This window comes from Amblyraja radiata, chromosome 12, assembly GCF_010909765.2.
Source record: "Amblyraja radiata isolate CabotCenter1 chromosome 12, sAmbRad1.1.pri, whole genome shotgun sequence".
Lineage (NCBI taxonomy): Eukaryota > Metazoa > Chordata > Chondrichthyes > Rajiformes > Rajidae > Amblyraja > Amblyraja radiata.
In genome coordinates this window covers 13,311,465-13,335,325 of record NC_045967.1, presented here as the reverse complement: position 1 = coordinate 13,335,325, position 23,861 = coordinate 13,311,465, and the positions used below count along the sequence as shown (strand labels likewise).

At 44.9% G+C, this 23,861-nt stretch overlaps 1 protein-coding gene across 2 annotated transcripts in view; it reads left to right on the top strand.

The window, feature by feature from the left end:
* Positions 1–23,058, top strand: part of rnf128 (ring finger protein 128) — a 135,878-nt gene extending 112,820 nt beyond the window's left edge. Inside the window, exons 3-7 of one of the 2 annotated variants that reach the window (XM_033030265.1) lie at positions 11,250–11,321; positions 13,100–13,182; positions 16,940–17,036; positions 20,039–20,219; positions 22,037–23,058. In XM_033030265.1, coding sequence (XP_032886156.1) covers positions 11,250–11,321; positions 13,100–13,182; positions 16,940–17,036; positions 20,039–20,219; positions 22,037–22,062 — 459 coding nt within the window. In that variant the 3' untranslated portion in view covers positions 22,063–23,058. Of the gene's footprint in view, positions 1–11,249; positions 11,322–13,099; positions 13,183–16,939; positions 17,037–20,038; positions 20,220–21,968 lie in introns of both variants that reach the window. The other variant, XM_033030264.1, reaches the window with a different exon arrangement.
* The last annotated feature ends 803 nt before the right edge of the window (positions 23,059–23,861 follow it).

Genomic DNA, 23,861 nt, shown 5'->3' with positions numbered 1-23,861 from the left:
GCGTCCGGATGGCATGAACATTGAATTCTCCCAATTTTGCTAGCCCTTGCTGTCTCCTCCCCTTCCTTAACCCTCGAGCTGTCTCCTCCCATCCCCCCGCCCTCGGGCTCCTCCTCCTCCCTTTTTCCTTCCTTCTCCCCCCCCACCCCCCATCAGTCTGAAGAAGGGTTTCGGCCCGAAACGTCGCCTCCTTCGCTCCATAGATGCTGCTGCACCCGCTGAGTTTCTCCAGCATTTTTGTGTACCTTTGGTCTCCACAGATGCTGCCTGATCAGCCAGTGGATTTTGTCTTTTTCAATGAAATCATCTATGATCTTATTTGAAAGGCAGAACAAGGGATTGAATGGCTAAGTTCTGCTTCTAATTGCTTTTATTTACAGCCAGGCTTTGATTTGACCTTGGAAAGATTAAAAAAAAATGTTGGAGCAACTCAGCGGGTCAGGCAGCAACCCTGGACAACATGGATGGGCAACATTTTGTAATGGGACCCTGCATTGATCTTAAAGTGTTGACACAAGGAACTACTGATAGAGAAGGGTCCCAACTTGAAATGTCATCAATCCATGTTCTCCAGAGATGCTGCCTGACCCACTAAGTTACTCCACCACTTTGTGTCTTTTATTGATTTGACCTTATTTGCCATTGTTGCAGAAAGCATGATGAGATTTAGATCTAACATAGAACGTTCCAATCAGATTGTTGACGCTGAACATGGATTACTAGAACACAATTATATTTCAGAATTAAATCTGCAGAGCATTTTTTAGGCTCTGTTTGCCACATGCTGGAATTGGCATTTATATAATGAAACACATTTGAATTTAATGCCTAGATTGCACTGCAGCATTGGTGGAAATTCAACTCATCAAATGCTGCCATGCGGCAACTGAATTAGTCTCCACTCTCCTGAAAATTCCCTTTGAAACTTGCTGTGAGTGAATGGCCACCACGTTTTACTTTTAGACTTTAGAGATGCAGCGCGGATACAGGCCCTTTGGCCCACTGAGACCGCGCTGACCAGTGATCACCAGTTCTGTGTTTTCCCTCTTTCGCATCCACTCCCTACACACAATTTACAGAGAACCAATTAGCCTACACACCTGCACATCTTTGGGATGTGAGAGGAAACCGGAGCACCAGGAGGTAATGGACAGGGAGAACATGCAAACTCCACACAGACAACACCCGAGGTCAGGATCGAACCCGTGTGGTGTCTCTAAGGCTGTGAGGCAGCCTTAGAGACAGTGTGAGTACAGACAACAGACAAGGCAAGACAAGGATAAGTACAGTGTGAGCTGTACTCATCCTTGTGCGAATGCTTTTAATTTGTCTGTATAAGTTGGATGATGTTGTTTTTGAAATGCTAAGTTTTTATTTACATTTTGGAAGCTTGACAAAAGCTTTAAATCTTTGGCAAAGTTCGGGGTGTGGCTTTGATGAGAGTCTGTGGTTTCCTGTGTGGCTTCACGGGTGGGGTTTGGTCTGGCTGCTCATGTGACAGGCTCCATTGCTTAATGCTACAGCATTGCTGATGGCCTAACCTGTCAGACCAGATCGCCAGCTAGTTTGACCTCTGGGATTTGGGATCCATGAATGGCAAAGAGTTGAGTCTGAAGAAATGTCCTGACCTGAAACCTCTCCTGTCCAGATTCTCCGGAGATGCTGCCTGATCCACTGAGTTACTTCTGTACCATGTGTCCTTTTATGTAAACTACTATCCGCACTACCTTTTTTATTTACAATGCTCCTCAGATTCCTGTAATTGAGGCAAATTTGGTCCCTTGATTTGATAGCAAGAAAAATCCCATATGTTTGCTTAGCTTTTTTTGTTTCCAGAGATGTTGTGAGCTTTGAATAATTGCTGCTTAATGTTCTTATTAATCTAAAATGTAACTAGAAAAGATACAAAGTGCCGGAATAACTCAGCAGATCAGGCAGCACCTTAGGAGAATATGGATCTCATCGGTCTATCCAGGTTCTCCAGAAATTGGCAAGAAAAATTAATTATTTTCTGTTGATGGATACTTGGCTCCCATTATTTGTAGCATTATGTCCAGGCCAATGCAACAGTTAACCTAGAACCAAGAACAGTACATCCATCATAGGTAGAAAACAAGAACAGAAGATGCTCGTTTGCACAAAGGACACACAGTGCTGGCGTAACACAGTAGGTCAGGTAGGATCTCTGGAAAACATGGATAGGTGATGTTTCGGATCGGGTTGTCTGAAGAAGAGTCCTGACGTGAAACATCGCCTATCCATGTTCTCCAGAGATGCTGCCTGACCCGCTGAGTTACTCCAGCAATTTGTGTCCTTTTCAGCATAGGAGAAGTCTCTTTTTTGGCCCACAAAATCATATTCTGCCGAATATGATTCCAAATTAAAGTATTGTAGTTCCGTCTGCCTGTGCATGATGCATATCCCTTCATTACTTGAATATTCATGTGCCTGTCTTCAGACTTTAGAGTTACAGTAGAGAAACAGGCCCATTGGCCCACCGAGTCCGTGCCGACCAGGGATCTTCGTACATTAACACTATCCTACACACCAGGACAATTTACAATTTTACCAAAGCCAATTAACTTACAAACTTGTACATCTTTGGAGTGTGGGAGGAAACTAGAGCACCCGGAGAGAACTTACAAACTCCGTACAGACAGCACCCGTAGTCAGGACTGAACCAGGGTCTCTGGCGCTGTAAGGTAGCAGCTCTACTGCTACGCCACTGTGCTGCTCTGAAAGCCATTCAGACACCATTATCATATCTGTTTACATCACCACCCTTGGCAGCGCATTTCAGGCAATCACCACTTTCGGTGTAAAACAAAATCTACTCCGCACATCACCTTTACACTTTGCCCCTCACACCTAGAAGCTACGCCCTCTAGTCTTTGACATTTTGAATCAACTTTGACTCTGTGAATCAAAGACGTGGAGGTGCGGCATAGTGGCACAGTGGTAGAGTTGCTGCCTTACAGCACCAGAGACCCAGGTTCCATGCTATATCTCTAAACTAAACTTCTTAAACTAAACTAAACCTAGAAGTATAACTAACATTGACAAAAATGTGAGCTATTTGTAGGTGCATTTGTTTGCCCCCTTTAACTACAGTTTGTTTGGAAGTTGGAGATTTTTTTTCAGCTCATTTACACAACGGCTGCACTGCAGTGTATCACTACATTAATATTTATCACTTTGTTTCTCCGTTGTGAATTCGCAGTCGTATGAATGGAGGCTGACTCAACAAACAAACATTTCAGAATCGCTAGGGAGACCAGTGAGGCTGTGTGCTATAAATATGACTCGAGGAGATGTACAGTGAACAAGCAGTGTGCAAAATTAACATGAGCTTAATTCATCCGAAAGGTTTACATTGCCGAATGTCTAAAATCTACTTGCAGAAATGAGAAATTATTATCCTTTAAAAAAAAAAAAATTGTTTTGGTTTGGAGATGCAGCACGGAAACAGGCCCTTCGGCCCATCAAGTCAACACCGACCAGCGACTCCCACACATTAACACTATCCTACACACCCTAGGGATATTTATATTTATACCAAGTCTATTAACTGAAGCCTGTACGTCTTTGGAGTGTGGGAGGAAACCAAAGTTTTCGGTGAAAACCCACGTGGTCACGGGGTGAACGTTCAGACTCCATACAGACAGCACCCGTAGTCAGGATTGAACCGGGTCTCTGGAGCTTGAAGGCAACAACTCTGCCGCTGCACCACCGTGCTGTCCTTTTTTTCCCTAATTGAGAATAATTTCACCTAGCATGTCATTATTGCTTAATGTTAATATTTTTTTTCTCCCTCAATACAAGGGAGTCTTAAAATTAGAGGGCAGAGGTTTAAGATAGATAGATAGATAGATATAATTTATTGCCACAAAACCAGGGTTGGTGGAAATTTGGGTTGTCAGCAGCAGTACAATAATAAAGAACACACAATAAAACTGTAACACAAACATCCACCACAGCATTCATCACTGTGGTGGAAGGCACAAAAATTTGGCCAGTCCTCCTCCATTTCCCCCCCGTGTACAGGACCAGAGTCCAGTCAGTCCAGGATTGGCTCTTCCTCACCGGAGACCGCGGCTTTAAGTTGTTGTAGGCCGCAGGCCGGCGGTCGAGATTTAAAGTCGCCAGAAGCACCGTAGACTGCAGGGCCGGCGGTCGAAGCTCCCCTCCAGGGGTGATGGTAAGTCCATGCCGCACCCGCGGTAGAAGTTGGCCGCGGGCCGGCAGTGATGGCTTCTTCTTCCCCCGGGTCCCCCACGAGGGATGCCGGGCTGTAGACGCCGCACCAGCTGGAGCTCTGCAGACCGCGACTTCAGGCGGATCAAAGATTTAAAAGGGATCTGAGGGGCACCTTTTCCACACAGAGGGTGGTGGATATATGGAACGGGCTGCCAGAGGATATTGGAGAGGTGGGTACAATTACAACGCATAAAATACAAGGAGAGGAAGGGTTGAGAGGGACATGGGCTAAATGCAGGCAATTGGGTCTGGCTCAGGAAAACATTCTGGGCAGCATGGAGAAGTTGAGCCAAAGGATTTGTTTCTATGCTTTATAACTGCTTCTCTCTGATTTCACCTTAAAAGTAATTATTGCTTATCAGTAATCTGTCTGACTTTGTAGATGATTTATGCAACTGTTGCAATTATTAAAAGCTGGTGAGATCGTGTTGGGTTGCTATCCACGACAAAATTATTTTTGTGTGTCCAGGTTGAAAATAATCTGCAGCAATACAACTTCATTAGTGGTGATGCAGTGTACTGCATGCTGGTAATGGATAGGCAGTGTTGTCTTCAATGTAAACTGGTGATATTTCGTCCAGTAGATCAAAATGACTGCTGTGAGATGTAGACTATACAGGGTTTTAAATGCTACCAGTCAGCATTTAAGGGCATGCATCACCAATTGTGTTAAAATTCCCCAAATCCTTGACCATGAATTTTTTTAACTGGAAGACCACAGCAGGCAAACTGCTTCATGACCAATAAGGACGGCACGGTAGCGCAACGGTAGTGTTGCTGCCTTACCACACCGGAGACCCTGGTTCAATCCTGACTACGGGTACTATCTTTGCTGAGTTTGTACATTCTTCCCATTACGGCAGGGTTTTTTTTCGTGTCCCACACTCCAAAGACGTACAGGTTTTCTAGGTTAATTCGGCTTTGGTGAATTAGGCATTGTCCCTATTGTGTAGGATAACACACTAGGGACAATGCCTAGTGTGCCCCTCAGATCCATAGGCTGGAGTACAGGAATCAATGTTTGGCACGGACTCGGTGGGCCAAAGGGCCTGTATCTGCGCTGCAGCTCTAAAACCAAATAGAAGATGCTAAACTATGGTGAGGAGGAAGTCTCATGATAACTTTGTGCTGGATTCTTTCTCAAGCTGCTTTCCTTTCTCAAGTATTTTAGAATAGAATCTGTCAATATGTAGGAGTGGTCTCAATATTGTTTGACTAATATCTGAAAGAGTCCATGTATTGCTTAAATTTTGTTGGCATGAAAATAGGGAAACACGATCACACTGTTCACATAACAGACGAAATAGTTGAGGCAGGTACAGTGACAACATTTTAAATGACATTTGGACAAGTGCATCGTTTGGCAAGGTTCAGACGGATATGGGCCAAATGTAGGAAAATGGAACTAGCTTAGATGAGGCATCTTTGTTGGCGTGGAAGAGTTAGGCCAAAAAGCCTATTTCCTTGTTGTGACATGACTTCCAAAGATTTAAAAACCTAAGTACGTATTATGATCACAAGGGTGTATATACTGCTGAGATCATGAGAATCAATTAATTAGTGCAAACAAGATGAGGCACAAAGTTCCTGAATTCCTCAAACAGCACCAATTTGGATGTCGGGAATATGCTCGTACAACACATGAAAGGTGTGGCTGCATGGCTCTGGCTGCAGCGGCTCACCGGCAGTCCCGTTTGTTTGTGTTTTTTGTGTTGTTTATTTTGTTTTGGTTAGTCTAGTTTTTGGTTTTTAGTTTGTGTTTTGGGGGGGGGGGGGGGGTTGAAACGGGGTTTGCAGTCTCTCCCTGCGGAGGAATGCGACTTTTTTGTCGTATTCCTCTTCTCTGCCTCTGTCTGCGCTGAGGCCTAATGGAGCTGGCGACCTCGAGGCTCCGGAGGCAGAGCCCGTCAGGACTTGCCCTGAGCTCGCTCCCGTGAGGGCGGTTCGGCTCAGGGCTGGAACAGTGCTCCCGTGAGAGGTTGTGAGGGCGGCCAGCCCGAGGGTGGAACGAGGCTCCCGTCGGAGCGGCCGAGCTCGGGGAGGTGCGACGCTCGCAGCCCGAGGGAGGTTCGGCGCCCATGTCGGGGCAGCCCGGCCCGAGGGAGAAGCGATGCCCAAGTCGGGGCAGCCCGGCCAGAGGGAGAAGCGACGCCCAAGTCGGGGCAGCCCGGCCGGGGGGAGAAGCGACGCCCAAGTCGGGGCGGCCCGGCCCGGGGAAGAAGCGACGCCCATGTCGGGGCGGCCCGGCCCGGGGGAGGTTCGGCACCCATGTCGGGGCGGCCCAGCCCGAGGCTGAAGACGGTACGGTACTCACGTGAGGGTGGCTGGGACGGTGTTCTGGCGGTGGTGGCCTGAGTCCGGGGTTCGGCCGCGGGCCAGCGGCTGCGTCTGCAGGACTGGTGGGCGGCAGCTTCGACCACCCCGGGCCGTGGTGTTTGAGCCGCGGGACTGATTTATAACATCGCCCGGGGGTATCGCCTCAGCGCAGAAGGAGAAGAGGAGGGAAGAGACTGCAGACCTAAGACTTTTGCCTCCATCACAGTGAGGAGATGTGGGGTGGACTCACTGTGGTGGATGTTAATATGTGTTTATTGTTGTTTTTATTGTATTATATGTATGACTGCTGCAATTTCGTTCAGACTTCGGTCTGAATGACAATAAAGGCTATCTATCTATCTATCTATCTATCTATCTATCTATCGATCTATCGATCTATCTATCTATCTAGATCGGTAGAAGTTTTTTCCCAGCGTGGAAATGTCCAACACTAGAGAGCACAGCTATAAGGTGAGAGGGGGAATGTTTAAAGGAGATGTGCAGGGTATGTTTTTTTACACCAAGAGTGAAGGGGCCTGGAACACATTGCCAGGGATGGTGGTGGGAGCAGATACGATAGTGGTGTCTAAGAGGCTTTTTGATAGACACATGTAAGTGCAGGGAATAGAGGAATATGGATTATGTACAGGCCGATGAAATCAGTTTAACTTGGCATCATATTTGGTACAAACATTATAGAAAATAGGTGCAGGAGTAGGCCATTCAGCCCTTCAAGCCAGCACCACTATTCAATGTGATCATGGCTGATCATCCACAATCAGTACCCCGTTCCTGCCTTCTCCCCATAATCAGTACCCCGTTCCTGCCTTCTCCCCATATCCCCTGACTCTGCTATCTTTAAGAGCCCTATCTACCTCTCACTTGAAAGCATCCAGAGAACTGGCCTCTACCATCCTCTGAGGCAGAGAATTCCACAGACTCACAACTCTCTGTGTGAAAAAGTTTTTTCCTCATCACCGTTCTAAGTGGCTTACCCCTTATTCTTAAACTTATGGGCTGACGGGCCTGTTCTTATGCTGTGCTATTCTATAAAAACACAGACAGTGGTTCTTTGGGCCCATCTCATTCACGCCGGCTGTGATACTTGTCTATATTAAACTCATTTGTCTGAATTGGGTCCAAATCTCTCCATGCTTTTCCTAACCAAGTATCTGTCAAGTATTTAAAGCATAGTAAATAAATCTGCCTCTCCACTACTTCTGGCAGTTCATTCCAGATCACTACCTCCCTCTTGTGTGTAAAAATATATCCTTTCAGATATCCTTTCAATTTCCCCATTTCTCTTTACACCTGCGCCTTTCAGTTCTAAACTCCCCTGCCCATGTCAAACTATATGCATCCCTCTCAGTTTTCTCAGGGGTAAGGATCTTGAAAAGCAGTGCGTATCTCAAAAAAGCGTAAATTAAACATATATTTACCATGAGAATGTAAATAAATGGTACAGGTTAGGGGAAACTTCGTATAACTGCCTGCGTTGCACAGTGTAGGAAGGAACTACAGATGCTGGTTATATACCAAAGACGACACAAAATGCTGCAGTAACTCAGCGGGACAGGCAGCATCTCTGAAGAAAAAGAATGGGTGACGTTTCGGGTAATGACTAAAAAGACGTGCAAATGGATGCGAACATGCACAAAGCAATGATGGCACATATGAAAACAAAGCAGTAAGCAGCAGTGTGGTGAACGCTGTCACTGTTGTGTTGTACAATCCATGCCAGGCATCACCCATGTCTACAATGCCAGCCATGAATTTGAGAGTATTCAGGCGACATGGTGCTGCCTCACAGCGCCAGAGACCGGGTGTTGTGAGGCAAATTAAACCTTTACGCTACTTGTAATTTACTAAAACTTTATTTAAGCTTTAAGCAACTCATTTCTGTAATACATATCTTCAAAGCGTCTGGAAAATATCACTGATTACGCCGGCCTTGCCGACCTGAGACCCTGCACATACGCACACTTCATTCTCCCCTCCTATTTATAATAATAATAATAATAAACTTTAATACGTACTCGAGGTCCAGACATGGGGCAACATTACATTAAATAAATGCATTGCATATTAAATATCATAGAGTACATATAAAATCTTAGTATATCACTTATAAAAGCATCATAAATTATATATTTTTTAACCCACAATACATAAGTTAAAAATCCAGATTAAAAGAATGATCAATGTCCTACAACGAGACAACGATACCAGTGTCTCCACAGCTGGGATTCGTAGCGTGTAGTGCTAACCCTTATGTTTGACAAGGCCACAATAATTACATTTTTAGAGTCATTTATCCTGCAAATGAATTTATACATGTGACGTCTTAGGATAGCTTCTAAAGTACTGACTCCTGCAGCCACAAACATATTACTGGCACTACACCATCTAGGTTTCCTTAGCAGTTTTTTCATGGCATTGTTATATGCCACTTTTAGTCTCTGCAAACTTGTCTTTCCATTTATGTTGAGACGGTCAGGAGGTTTAGTACGTCTTGATGACCGTCGCAGCATTGGAGCATCAGGAGATAATGGTGTTTCAATAGCTGGTGATACATATATTGCTTGGTCATCAACTTCACTCATATTGTTATTTACATTTTCAATTTTAGAATTACTTATATAAGTTTCCATAGGGGATGGGAGTGTTGAAGGAAGTTCGCGATTAATATTATCAAGGAGTGATGGGTCCATCCTGATACTTGATAGTTGCATAAGAAAGCTTAACGTCAGTCTTAACGGGACGCATGTCTGTGAGCAGATGGCAGACCACATCAACAAAAGGTTCATTCTTATTTGATCGGACATACCGATGAAGCAACACAGGTCCAGGGCTAGTCAACCATAATGGCAGAGAAGTACCACTCAACATCAGAGAAGTACCATTAGAAGAACGCTGCTTGAAGTTGAAGAACCGCTCATCTGGAGTAGTATTGGTAGCAGTTGACAGTAGAGATCTGATGGAGTGTAATGCTTGGATGAGTTTCTATACTGTATGACTTCATGATGCTATGATTCTAAAACAGGGGTCGGCAATCTACGACTCCCGGGCCGAATGCGGCCCGTAACTCGTAATCATCCGGCCCACTGAGTACCGAGCGCGCCCGAGTGCCTAACTCTGGCTGTACCGCATCCTGCGCAAAGCTGCCGGCACGGCCGTGCACCTTCTTTGAACACGTTTAAGAAAGAACTGCAGGTGCTGGAAAAATCAAAGGTAGACAAAAATGCTGGAGAAACTCAGCGGGTGAGACATGCAAGGACTGCATGAGGCTGCCTCACCCGCTGAGTTTCTCCAGCATTTTTGTCTACCTTCTGTGAACACGTGATTTCATGCCTGCGGGATGGGGGCGGGACTCATGTGTACACGTGATAGATGTGGTCTGCCATCCGCTCACAGACATGCGTCCCGGCCCCAATGCAGAACAAGGTTGCCGCCCCCTGCTCTAAAAGATGCTGGAGAAAAGATAGATTGTTTTCCACTCATTCCTGACAACTACACCAATCATAGGGGTGGCAAAGTAGCGCAGCAGTGGAGTTGCTGCTTTGCGGTGCCAGCGACCTGGGTTCAAACCTGACCACGGTTGCTGCCTGTACAGAGTTTGTTCATTCTCCCTGTGACCATGTGGGTTTTCCCTGGGAGCTCCAGTTTCCTCCAACACTCAAGGCATACTCATTTGTAGGTTAATTTGGCTTTGGTAAACATTGTAGCGTCCTTAGTGTTTAGGATAGTGCTGGTGTACGGGGATTACTAATCGGCGAGGACTGAGTGGGCCGAAGGACCTGCTTCTACGTTTTATCTCTAAATTAAACTAAACTCCCAGTTACAAATTTCAAAAGATATCAGGACAGATAGTTGGATAGGAAAAGTTTAGCCGTTTATGCAAGCAAATGGGACTCGCCCAGAACGCCAACTTGATTGGCTGAAGGGCCTGTTTCCATGCTGTATAGCTCCATGACTCTGAGTCTAACTGCTTATTGCCTGATTCTCAAATTATTCATGTCACACTTTATTGTCACGTGTACTGAGGTACAATGAAAAGATTTTTCATGCTAACCAGTTGGCGGAAAGACTATATATGATTGCATCCGAGCCACCCACCATGCAGATACATGAAATAGGGAATAACGTATAGTGCAATATAAAGTCCAGTAAAATCTAATTAAAGATAGTCCGAGGGTCTTCAATGAGGTAGATAGTAGCACATCATTATCGCTAGTTGATGATAAGATGATTCAGTTGCCTGATAACAGCTGGGAAGAAACTGACCCTGAATCTGGAGGTGTGTGTTTTCACACTTGTGTACCTCTTGCCAGAGGGGAGAAGAGGGAGTGACTGGAGTGAGACTGGTACTTGGTGGCCTTGCCGAGGCAGCGTGATGTGTAGATGGAGTCAATGGAAGGGAGGTTGGTTTGTGTGATGGTCTGAGTTGCTTAGAGCAAAGCCCTGAATTTCCTCAGTCTGGGCATCTGATCCGCACAAACGATATCGGTTGCCTTGTGGAGATAAAATAAAAAATACTTTTGCTGATGAGTCTTCTAGTTAGTCAATGAAGATGTGGAGTACTTGTGCAGAGAACTTGTGAGAGAAGTGTGCGAATGAAGTCATTTTACCAATGAGTTTCAGACATGTCAATAACAATAATTGTATTAATTTTACAGAATCAACTGAAAAATGAAGCCAAGAAGGCCATTAATCAGCTGGATCTCCGCACCTTGAAGCAAGGTGACCAGGTGTGTACTACCGGAAGGGCATCTAGGGGTGGGTGATAAACCGACAGTCTAGAAGTCCAAGTGAAAGTTACTTTTAAAACTTTTGTGACTTTTTCTTTTCATTATATTCTGTGATTCCAACTGTAATATGCCTGTCATTGCCATGCTGAAGCCAATTAATTATTCTGAATGGGACAGGAGGAGATAAAGCATCTTGTTCAAAGTTATGTTAACCAGTTTAATAGTTTCAATAATCTTTTCAATTTAATAGTTCAATGACACTTTATTATCACATGTACCTGAGTACAGTGAGATGCTTTGTTTTGCGTACACCCTGGTAAATTCATCGAGCGCACCTCACCTAGGCAGTACACAAGTGTTGCCACGTTTTAGCGCTGACAAAGTTACAAGTTTGTATCATGTTGCAAATTTAACGTGAAATCAGAAATTGGTCCCTTCCTCTCTGCAGAGTGATGTGACCCAATCCAATGGCAGAACAGGCTTTGTCTGGCCTTCCCATATTCTTCCTTTGTGAATTATGAGGGGGGTGATGCTGTAGAGGATCTAGCTTAAAAATGGGAACATTGTGCAATGGTAAGGATTTGCATTGCAGATGGACCCCATTAGATGAATTGATTCCACACTCGGCAGAATAAAGCTCTTCCCAGCTATTGGTGGAGACACAAGGAACTTCACATCTCATCTGTTTGTTTATTGTATTGCACAATTGTATGAATAATGTTTGCATGTGTTAAATAAATAAATGCAAGCATTGCGTTTGAAAGCCCTACCTGTGCACAGGTAAGTGACACACTGGTCTTACCACGTCTTACCTTGCCTGTGTTGATGTGACCGGTCGGTGCACATTGATTTCCAGGCTGGTGCAGGTTAGTCCATGGGACATTGTAGGCTGTCTCGGAAATTTAAGGCACAAGGGATCTGCGGAACGTTGGCAAACTGGAACATGGCTCTGTTTGCTCTGCCTGACACCACCACTCGTAGGACGATGGCGTTAGTCATGGGGAGCTGGAGTTGCATGTGGTTAGTGGGACCATGGACCTTGTTGGTGTTGTATATGAGGCATGGGCTGGGTGGAGGATATCTTACCCAAGGTGATTAGTTTAGTTTTAGTCTAGTTTATTATTGTCGCGTGTACCAAGATACAGTGAAAAGCTTTTTGGTGCATACTATTCAGTCAGTGAGAAGATTATACATGATTCCAATCAAGCCGTCCACAGTGTACTGATACAGGATAAAGGGAATAATGTCAGTGCAAAATAAATTCCAGTAATGTCCGATTAAAGCTAGTCCAATAAGGTAGATGGGAGGTCAGGACCGCTCTATAGTGGGTGATAGGATGGTTTAGTTACCCAATAACAGCTGGGAAGGCGTCCCTGAATCTGGAGGTGTGTGTTTTCAAACTTCTGTACCACTTGCCTGATGGAAGAGGGGGTGATCTGGGTGAGACGTGTCCTTGATTATGCTGGTGGCCTTGCCGAGGCAGCCTGAAGTGTAGATGGAGTCAATGGAAGGGAGGTTGGTTTGTGTGATGGTCTGGGCTGCCTCCACGATTCTACAATTTCTTGGGTTCTTGGATGGAGCTGCTCCCAAACCATGCAGTTGTGCATCTTTTGACTCGTTGTTGCTCTGCGCTGAAGCAACGTCACCAGTGGACGAAACAGCCCTGATGTTGCACCTCACAGTAAAGCTGACAATCAATTACTGATTTTTCTTTCTCTCCTCTTTCCCCCCCTCCCCTCCCCTCCCCTCCCCTCCCCTCCCACCTCCTCGATCTCCAGGAGACTGGCCCAGATGCCGACACCTGTGCTGTTTGCATCGAAGCTTACAAGCCTAATGATGTTGTTCGCATCTTGACTTGCAAGTAAGTAGGTTATGGTCATGTATGTCCCTCAGAGGGAGGAAGGGTGGGAGGGAGAGGGCAGAGACTGAGACACATGAGAGCAGGTTGAAAAAACAAAGACAACAAAGCTGTTGGAGGCAACGAAATCTGCTTTGCATAGCACTGTACAAGTGAGTAACGGAAGTAGGCAGATACGATGTAGTTACTAGATCTGTTTTGTCGTTCTTCTTTTGTTAACGTGTATCCGCAAAAAAAACAAAAAACCCCAACAAATAGCACGCAGGAAGCATTTTTGAAAATTTCAGGAAATACCATCAAATTCCAGGAAATTTGGGATTCTATTTAAGGAAAATTATTTTGAAGTGTGGAAGCACTGTTTGGGGAGCTGGTATCGATGTGATGGGCCAAAAGATCATAATGCGCCATTGTGGTTCTAGTTTCACCTACTTGAGCGCTGTCAATAGTGTTTTATTGTCATGTGTCACAAACAGAACAATGAAATTCTTACAACAGAATATGTAAACATAGTACTCTGTATACAATACTATAAATTAGAAAAATAAAAGTTTATAAATGTGTGTGTGTGTGTTATAACATTACAATATTTGTGCAAAAAGATAAAACCAATGCCTCCAAGTCAATGTAGTTCAGAGCTTAATTGGAGGTTGTAGTGTTTAATAGCCTGATGGCTGTAGTGAAGAAGCTGTTCCTGAACCTGCCTATTACAGTTTTCAGGCTCCAATACCTTCTTCCCAATGGCAAGAGTGAAATGAGTGTGTGGTCAGGGTGGTGTGGGTCTCTAGTGATGCAGGCTGCCTTTTTGAGGCAGCCATCCCATTGATGGTGGGGAGGTCAGAACCCGTGATGGACTGGGCTATCGGTGATTGTGCTAAAATTACCGATAGACTTCTTGTTATTCCATCTGATTTGGACATTGTGCATCATTGCGATCATCTACAGGAATTGGTTTGAAGCTTGGTTAAAGGCTGGTTGAAGGATCTTGCTTGCTGTTATGCAGATCTGTTATGCAACGTCCTCATCTGTTCTAATGATCTAAACAAAAGCATGTGTATTAACTTGGGGCCTGAACTTGTGATTAAAGGGATGGTTATGAGTCATCAGCTGATTTAAGGTATGAGGTGAGTGATCTTGTGCTTGAAGTGCAAAATATCAAAGCAAGAAGTGCAGGCTCTCATCATTGCTTTGAAGAAGCAGCCATATAGCCTTGAAAATTGTAAATGCTTGTCATGTAAGCCTCCTTCACTTAGGCCCGTCATGTTTTTGACTGTGTTAAATTCCACAGGTGATGATATGTGGGGCCAGTTATTCTTAGTTTGACAGGACTCGTGCATTTTCTCCAGTGATACTGCCCGACTCGCTGAGTTATCTCAGCACTTTGCCTATGTCTTTGTCATGTTGAGTGTATTCTCTACTGAAGCAATTGAGTGTGATTCAGGTTAGCATTGCACGGAAATGCAATTTGCAGTACTGCTACCTCATAGCTCCAGCAACCTAGGTTCGATCCCAACCTCAGATGCTATCTATGAGGGGTTTGCACGTTCTCTCCCTGTGGTTTCCCTGAGTGCTTCTGGTTCTTCTCATATTCCCAAAGATGTGTTGGGACTGGTGTTTAATTGGCCACCAGTGAATGATAGAATCATAGCAGCGTACAGCCCATGAATGGGTCCGCTCGGCCCATCTTGTCCATACTGACCCTGATGCCTGTCTACACTACACCCATTCGCCTGCGTTTTGTCAGCATCCCTCTACACCTTTGCCAACCAAGTACCGTGGGACAGCAAAGTAGAGCCACTGCCTCACAGCGCCAGAGACACGGGGTTTAATCCTGACCTCGGGTGCTGTCCATGTGGAGTTTGCATGTTCTTGAATTGACTATCTGTGACCCTTATAATTTCATGTTGACATATAGTCATCTCTCCTCCTCCTCCATTCCTGTGAGGATACTAAGCCTGCGAGTCTGCCTCTAGTCTGTCGGAAAGCACCTCTGAGAGTGCAGCATTCTTTCAGTACTGCACTAGCGTGTCAGTCTTTAGACTTTTGAGATACATCGCGGAAACAGGCCCCTTGGCCCTCAGTGTCCGTGCCGACCTGCCATCACCCCGTACACTAGCACTATCCGACACTGGCGACAAATTTACCATTTTTACTGAAGCAAATTAACCTACAAACCTGTGCATCTTTGGATTGTGGGAGGAAACCGGAGCACCCGGAGAAAACCCACACAGAAACAGGGAGAACGTACAAACTCCGTACAGACAGCAGCAGTAGTCAGGATTGAACCCGGGTCTCTGACGCTGTAAAGGGCCTGTCCCACTTGGGCGTCATTTGGGTGACATTTAGGTTGTCACGGGCGTGACATGTGGTGATGCGCGGTAACGCACGGTGCTTCCCCGTCGCCCCAGGATTTTGGAATGTTCAAAATCCTGGGGCGACATTTGGGTGTCTCATCATGTCATGCACCCCGTCATACGCTGACGTATGCTGTCCTGTGGGTGACGCCCAGTTGGTGATGAATTGCCCCCTGTCACCTGGGTCATGTGATCTTTGTATTGATTGTGTGGGACACTCGTGTTCATTGCTATCCACCTCCAAGTTCCACAGCACTCAAAAGTTGCTCAAAGGTTTCACGACTCAAAAGTTGCGAAACAGCATTTTGTCTCTCAAAGACACCTCCCAGAAAGTTGGCATGTGAAATATAGCTCCCCACTCCCATCCCCTCGGCACTTCTGTTGCGGAAGTATTTTAAATACAATCTCTCTTTAAACATTGTTGCTGGCAACATCACTCATTTCCAATTCTAATACATCTTTCAGTTCAATGGCTGCTGAAACCCCTTTGTTACCCCCTAGTCTGACCATTCTACTACACATCTAACTAGTTCTCCTCTCTGTTAAATGAAAATAAAGACACAAGGTGCTGAAGTAGCTTCCAAGATGACACCCAACCCAGGCGACTATTTGTGTTAGCCATGGAAACAAACCTGGAATCACATATTATAATCGCTCATACTTTAAATCTCTCTCCGACAGAACATTTTTTACTTAACTAGAGAGCTGTCCTGAACTTCTATCTGCCTCATCGGGGACCCTCAGACTGTCTTTGATCGAACTTTACTGGCTTTACCTTGGACTTAATGCTATTCCCTTATCATGTATCTGTACTCTGCGACTGGTTCGATTGTAATCATGTATTGTCTTTCTGGTGGCTGGTTCACACACAACAAAAGCTTTTCACTGTACCTTGATGCACGTGATAATAAACTAAACTGAAACTCACTTGTCAGGCAGCATCTCGGGAGAACATGGACAAGGTGACGTTTCGGAACGGGACCCTTCTTCAGACAGATTGCACTGAGGAGGGGTGAGGGGATAAAGCTGGAAGAGAGGTGGAGGAGGGACAGAGTCTGGAGAGCGATAGGTGTGGGAGGTCTTTAATTGACAGATGGGTCAGACAAAGGCCAGAGATGAAGAGGCATGAGGTGTGGGATAAGGAGATATTGATGGAAGATGTGCGGAGTGTGAAGCCGGAGAAACGAAAATAGGTGGAAGAAGGGGGAGGAAATGGAGAAATTGGTGTGAATCCAGCTGCAAATGTCCTCTTTGTAAACCCAATCTTCAGGAAAACTGCAGGCCTTAAACTAACGTGCAAAATCCTGGTGTTAGCTGTGGCGGGTTGGTTGGGGGGTGGTTGGTAGTGGGTAATATATGCAGCTGGCAACCAAATATATTTCAAAATGTCTTTTTGGTCTTTCTTGCAGCCACATATTCCACAAGAGCTGCATTGATCCCTGGCTTTTGGAACACAGAACCTGCCCCATGTGTAAATGCGACATTCTGAAAGCTCTGGGAATCGAGGTGAGTTGTCTGTGAATTCTGCTGTGCCACCTGTTGTAGAGGTTGCTACAGGGAAAGATGAATGATCGCAAGGGGATGTGAGTTTTGTAAAGATGGACACTGAAAAGAGAGAATCTTCCATTAATAAACCACCATTCATAGCCTTGATATTTTGGGATGTCTTGCAGCGAATGAAGTATATTCAGTATTGTAAAGTAGGAAACACAACAGCTAGATTGACCACAGCAAGCTTCCACAAGAGGAAAAAAAACAATGATCAGATAAATAGTTTAGTTGTGATGGTTGGAGGATTATCACAGGACAGGTCACATCTTTTTCCCAGGCTTAATATGCGGAGAAAGAGGTTAAGAAAGACTTTAGAGATACAACGGGGAAACAGGCCCTTCGGCCCACAGAGTCCACGCTGACCAGTAATCCCTGTTCCCCAACACTATTCTACACACTAGGGATAATTTACAATTTTACCTAAGCCAATTAACCTACAAACCTGTACATCTTTGGAGTGTGGGAGGAAACCGGAGCACACGAAGAAAACCCACCTGGTCATAGGGAGGACGTACAAACTGCATACAGACAGCACCCATAGACAGAATCGAAAGCAGGTCTCTGGCGCTGTAAGGCAGCAACTCTACCGCAACCTCAAGGGTAACTTCTTCACTGGGGAAGTAGTCTGTATCTGAAATAAGTTGCTGGAGGAAGCTATAGGAAATAATACTATTATGACTTTAAAAATACAATTGGACAGATAGATGGATCAGAAGGGGTTAGAGGGATATAGGCCAAATGCAAGCAAGTGGGCCCACCCCAATATGCCAACTTGGTTGGCATAGACAAGGTGAGCAGAAGGGTCTGTTTCCATGCTGCACGCCTTTGACTCTAAGGCTCTTTTGACTGGGATGTAGATACCACTGACTCGTGATGGATGCCACTACTGCGTGGATGTAAGATAAAACTTCACGTTTAGGGTGGCATAGTGATGTAGCTGGTAGAGCTGCTGCCTCAAAGCACCAGAGACCCAGGTTCGATCCTGACCTCAGGTGGTATCTGTGCGGAGTTTTCACGTTCTCCCAGTGACCGTGTGGGTTTCTTCCAGGTGCACCAGTTTCCTCCCACGTCCCAAAAACGTGCAGATTTGTAGATTAATTGGCCTCGAAAATTGTCCCAAATGTGTAGGGAGTGGATGAGAAAGTATGATAACGTGGAACTAGTATGAACGGGTGATCGATGATGGGCTGAAGGACCTGCTTCCCTGCTGTATCGTTGAATAAATCATTCTCTGAAATGTGACTTGAATATTGTGCATTTGCCTGGAATTAATAACTCATTTGAGAGAGGCTCCTTTTAACACTGTACAATTCTCAGCTGTAGACAAAATATGTATGAAGGAACTGCAGATGCTGGTTTGCACTGAAGATGGACAAAACATGCTGGAGTAACTCAGTGGGATGGGCAGCAGTCCGTAGAAGGGTCTTGATCCAAAAAGTCACCCGTTCCTTCTATCCAGAGATGCTGCCTGTCCCACTGAGTTACACCAGCATTTTGTGTCTATTTCAGCTGTAGACTATAGGCACAAGCCTCTGGGTGGGACTTAGACCCACATCCATTGGCACAGTAAGTGGTAGAGCCCTGGATAGATCTGGGAGAATAGCTGCATGGCCCCCAAAAAGTGGCAAGTCAGGAGGAAAGTGAGGTGAAGAAGGCATTTGGTGTGCTTACCTTCATTGGGAAGGATATTGAGTACAAATGTTGAGACATTATGTTACAGATGGATCGGAAAGGTTGAGAGGGGTAATGGACCAAATGCAGGCAAATGGGACCAGCCCAATATGCCAACTTGATGGACATGGACAAGTTGGGCTGAAGGGCCTCTTTCCATGCCGCTTAACCCCCCCGACTCTGATGTAGGTACTACAGACCCGTGACGAACACCACTACTGTGTGGATGTAACATAGAAGTGCACGTTTAGGGCGGCACTGTGGCGCAGCTGGTAGATCTGCTGCCTCTCGGCACCAGAAACCCGAGTTCGATCCTGACCTTGGGTGCTGTCTGTGTGGAGTTTGCATGTTCTTCCTGTGACTGTGTAGGTTTCCTCTGGGCGCTCCGTTTCCTCCCACGTCCCAAAAACATGCGGGTTTGTAAGTTAATTTGGCTCTCTGTAAATTGCCCCTAGTGTGTTGGGAATGGATGAAAATATCAGATAAAATAGAACTAGTGTGAACGGGTGATCGTCACGGTTGTCAGCATGGACATGCGGGCCAAAGGGCCTGTTTCCATGCTGCTTCTCTAAACTCTAAAATGCATAATTGTGATGCAAATTGAGTATACAAGTCGGGAGATCATGTTGCAGTTATATGAGACATTAGTGAAGGCCACATTTAGAGTATTGTGTTCAGTTCTGGTTGCTATGTTAGTGGAAAGATGTTGTCAGGTTGGAAAGGGTACACAAAAGATTTACAAGGATTTTGCCAGGACTCGCGGGTCTGAGCTATAGGGAGAGGTTGAATAGGCAAGGACTACACAACCTTGGAGCGCAGGAGGATGAGGGGAGATCTTAGGTGTATACAATCTTGAGAGGGATAGATCGGGTAAATGCACAGTCTTTTACCCAGAATAGGGTAATCAAGAACCAGAGGAGATAGGATTAAGGTAAAGGGGGAAATATTTAATAGGAATCCGAGATATAACATTTTCACAAAAAAGGGTGGTGGGTGTATGGAATGAGCTGCCAGAGGAGGTTGTTGAGGCAGGGACTATCGCAACGTTTAAGAAATATTTAGGCACATGGATAGGACAGGCTTTGAGGGATCTGGGCCAAATGCCATAGGACAGGTGGGACTACAGTAGATGCGTCATATTGGTTGGTGTGAGCAAGTTGGGCCGTAGGGCCTGTTTCTACGCTGTATGACTTTATGCCTCTAACTTAAATGTAGTGTGAGAACACCTTGACTTTTACTGGCCTCTTGTACCTCGTATCTACACGTTTGGTTTGTAATTGCCGCAGATTGATGAGGAGAAACCTGACGAAGCTCCGGAGCTGGAGCAGGTATCCAGCAGTCCCCAAAGAAGTGGGCAGGATAGAAACACTGAAGTCCCTGAGCATGCCATCTACACTCTACCCTCAGGCTATGGCATTGAGCACGGACAGGATGAATTCCCAGCGGCTGAGGACAGTCCCAGTATCAGTGAGTAGTTATTGTTTTCTGTCAGTCCAGCTAATCTATACTCTACTTTGAATCTATCCAACTTCTTGATCTTTATTGAACCTACTTTATGTGTCTTGCCTTTGAGCTTTTAAATTAAACACCAAAATTGTTGCAAACGGTGATCATTTCCCATCTCATTTACCAAAGTAGGCCGTCTCCATCACAGGAAACAGACTGTTGAACGACATCCCTGGTCAACTCATCCCAAACCACCCAAACCACCCCCTCCCCAGGTACTTTCCCCTGCAACACCTGTCCCTATAACCCCCCCACCCCCCCCCCCCCCCGACTCCATCCAAAGACCCAAATAGTTTTTTTAGATGAGGCAGAGGTTCACTTGCACATCCTCCAACCTCATCTACTGTATCCGCTGTTCCAGGTGTCAACTTCTCTACATCGGCGAGACCAAGTGCAGGCTCGCCGATCGTTTCGCTGAACACCTCCGCTCAGTCCGTCTTAACCTACCTGATCTCCCAGTGGCTCAGCACTTCAACTCCCCCTCCCATTCCCAACCTGACCTTTCTGTCCTGGGCCTCCTCCATTGTCAGAGTGAGGCCCAGCGCAAATTGGAGGAACAGCACCTCATATTTTGCTTGGGTAGTTTACACTCCAGCGGTATGAACATTAACTTCTCTAACTTCTGATAGCCCTTGCTTTCCCTCTCTATCCCCTCCCCCTTCCCAGTTCTTCCACTAGGCTTATTGTCTCCGACTACATTCTTTCCTTGTCCCGCCCCCCCCCTCCCGACATCAGTCTAAAGAAGGGTCTCGACCTGAAATATCATCCATTCCTTCTCTCCAGAGATGCTGACTGACCCACTGAGTTACTCCAGCATTTTGTGTCTACCTTTGACATAGTAGACCATTTGGCCTATTGGCTCTATGCCAGCTCTCGTAACATTTCCATCAGACCCATTCCCTCACCTATTTCCTTACAACCTATTCTCTTTCATGCTCATCAACTCCTGATTCAGCTGCCACCCATCAGCACTCAGGTCAATTTCCAGGGGCCTGTTAAACTTCCTGGCATGTATTTGGGATGTGGAAGGAAACTGGAGCATAACCTCATTCAATCAGTGGTGGTCTATCTGGAGAACATGGATAGGTGATGTTTTGGGTTGGGGCCATTCTTCAGATCATTTTCCCTTTTCACAGATGCTGCCTGACCTGCTGAGTCCTTCCAGCATTTTCTGTTTTGATTGTGGCGCAATGGTAGAGTTGCTGACTCGCAGCGCCAGAGACCTGGGTTCGATCTTGACTACGGGTGCTGTCTGTGTGGAGTTTGTATGTTCTCCCTATGATCCCATGGGTTTTCTTTGGGTGCTCCAATTTCGTCCCACATCCTAAAGACATGCAGATTTGTAGGTTAATTGACCTTGGTGTGTAGGATGCGAAACTGGGATAACATAGAGCAAGTGTGAATTGGTGATCAATGGTCAGCGTGGACTTGGTTGGCCCGACGGGCTTGTTTCTACATTGTTTCTCAAAACTAAACTAAATTTAATGTTTCCAACCTCTAGTTTTTTTTTTTAATTCTTCATTCACTTTTGATTTATGAGGCGAGTTGAAGATTTAGTGGGATATTTATTAAGGATTCTTTTAAAGAAGTCATGTAAGACAGCATGGTATATCCTAGCTGTCTTGGCGCATGCAATCGTCTCTTCCCTGTGCATAGATCACTATTTCTCTCTGCTCTCTGCGCCCCCACCCCCCCCCCCCCCCCCACCAGGTGAAGAGCAGCGTCTTTTCAATAATGAAGCTCGGGGGAACGCTCTATCTGTGTATGTTCTGCCACAGGACAACCCTGCCTACGAAGAAATTGACCTGCGCGATGAAGTGAAGTCTTGAATCATCCCTAAGTGGTAAAACTCTGAAGACGACATCAGCCACCAACTGGTATGGAAGGAGCCTCTCCCCAGCGAACGTTTCGTTCAAAGTCTTTGTGGACTGGCTCGCAATCTACTTTCTGCTGCATTTTTTTTTATGCCAATGTTTTAAAATAAAAGTCATTTTAGATAGCCTATATATAATGGACAACGTGATTAATACTGATGCTGGATTCCCGGGATTTCATGCAATCGGTCGGATTAATTTTCCCATGGTCCAGTGACTGGGGTTGTAGAGAAAGGCAGAGATTACAGAACGTCATTCTTAACCATTGGATGGTGCAAGTTCGGAGGTCATTTAAACCTCTGCGCTCCAAACGTGAATGGGCTGTCGTACTATCCCCATGGTAGATAACGTCTATAGTGGAATCTAATTTGTTGTGGGCCTTTAAACCATGCCTGCACTCTGCTGATCGCTGCATGAAATTGCACTATACCTTTGAAGAAAATGCAGGAAAAAGGTTAACTGTCTACTATCAAAGCAGTGCTAATGCAAACAAAACCAGTTGTCGATTGGTGATATCTCTCTTGGATAATTTGACCCCTGATATGGAAAATACCTTTGATTAATCTTCCACACTGTCATAATGGCGTTGCTGGTCCACTTGCTTCATAATTTGTGATGCATTTACCAGTATTTTACTTTGCTGAAAATAATAAAGAATTTTAATTTTTTTTGAATTTTGAGGGGGGGGGGGGGGGGGGGGGGGGAACAAGTGATGTGATCAATCATAAAGGCAAGTTAGTCATTCCATTCTAGGCTCCCGAAAGGGCTGTCATAAACAACTTCACACTGACTGAAGTTGCTTTTAATCAAAGTTTATGGTCAAAGAGCATTTTAAATAACCCTCTACAGAATTGGCTTTTACTGATTTTTGTTTTCAAAAGCAAACTGAAATCGTCAATAAAGTTAAATCTATTTTGGAGATAAAATATGTTTGTGGAGATGTTATTTGAAATTATTTTTTTTAGCAATTATTTGCGACTGCTGGTATACAAAATAAAAAATAAAAGCGGAGCAACTATTCGGGAGAGGAATCTGCTGCGAATCTATAGGCATACGTTATCATCAGATGGGTAACGAAATGTTGCTATTATATACTTATTTCCTCCCCCCCCCATCAGTTTCCAGAGTATTTCCGAGGATAACGCTTCAAGTTCAGAACGTTAAATTCTTGTTGAAAGCTGTTTTTTCTGCTGCTAATCATAGACAATATCTTTAGGAATCCCTGGAGTGGAAGTGACAGGGAAAATTATGATCATTTATTTTTTGTAATATACTTCTGCAACTGCCTAACTTTAATCTTGCTCTAAGAGTGCTTCCGCACAATGGAAAGCTAACTGTTTTTGTTTGGATGGTGAGCAATTTGTGTAGCATTGAAGGCAAGGCAAGGCAAGGCAACTTTATTTATATAGCACATTTCATACACGAGGCAGACTCAAAGTGCTTCACATAAAAACATGTCATACAATAAAATGAAATAATAAAATGAAATAAAATAGAAGAATTAAAAGAAAAGAAAAGCAAAATTAAAAATGCATTATAAAAAGTGCAAAAGTTAAAAGTGCAATGTAGTTAAGATTTAGCTGAAAGCTAAAGTAAACATAAAAGTTTTCAGTCTTGTTTTAAAAGTGGTCAAAGTTGAGGCAAGTCTTAAATCTTCAGGAAGTTTATTCCAGCTATTTGTGCATAGTAACTAAATCCTGCTTTCCCATGTTTTGTATTTACTCTGGGA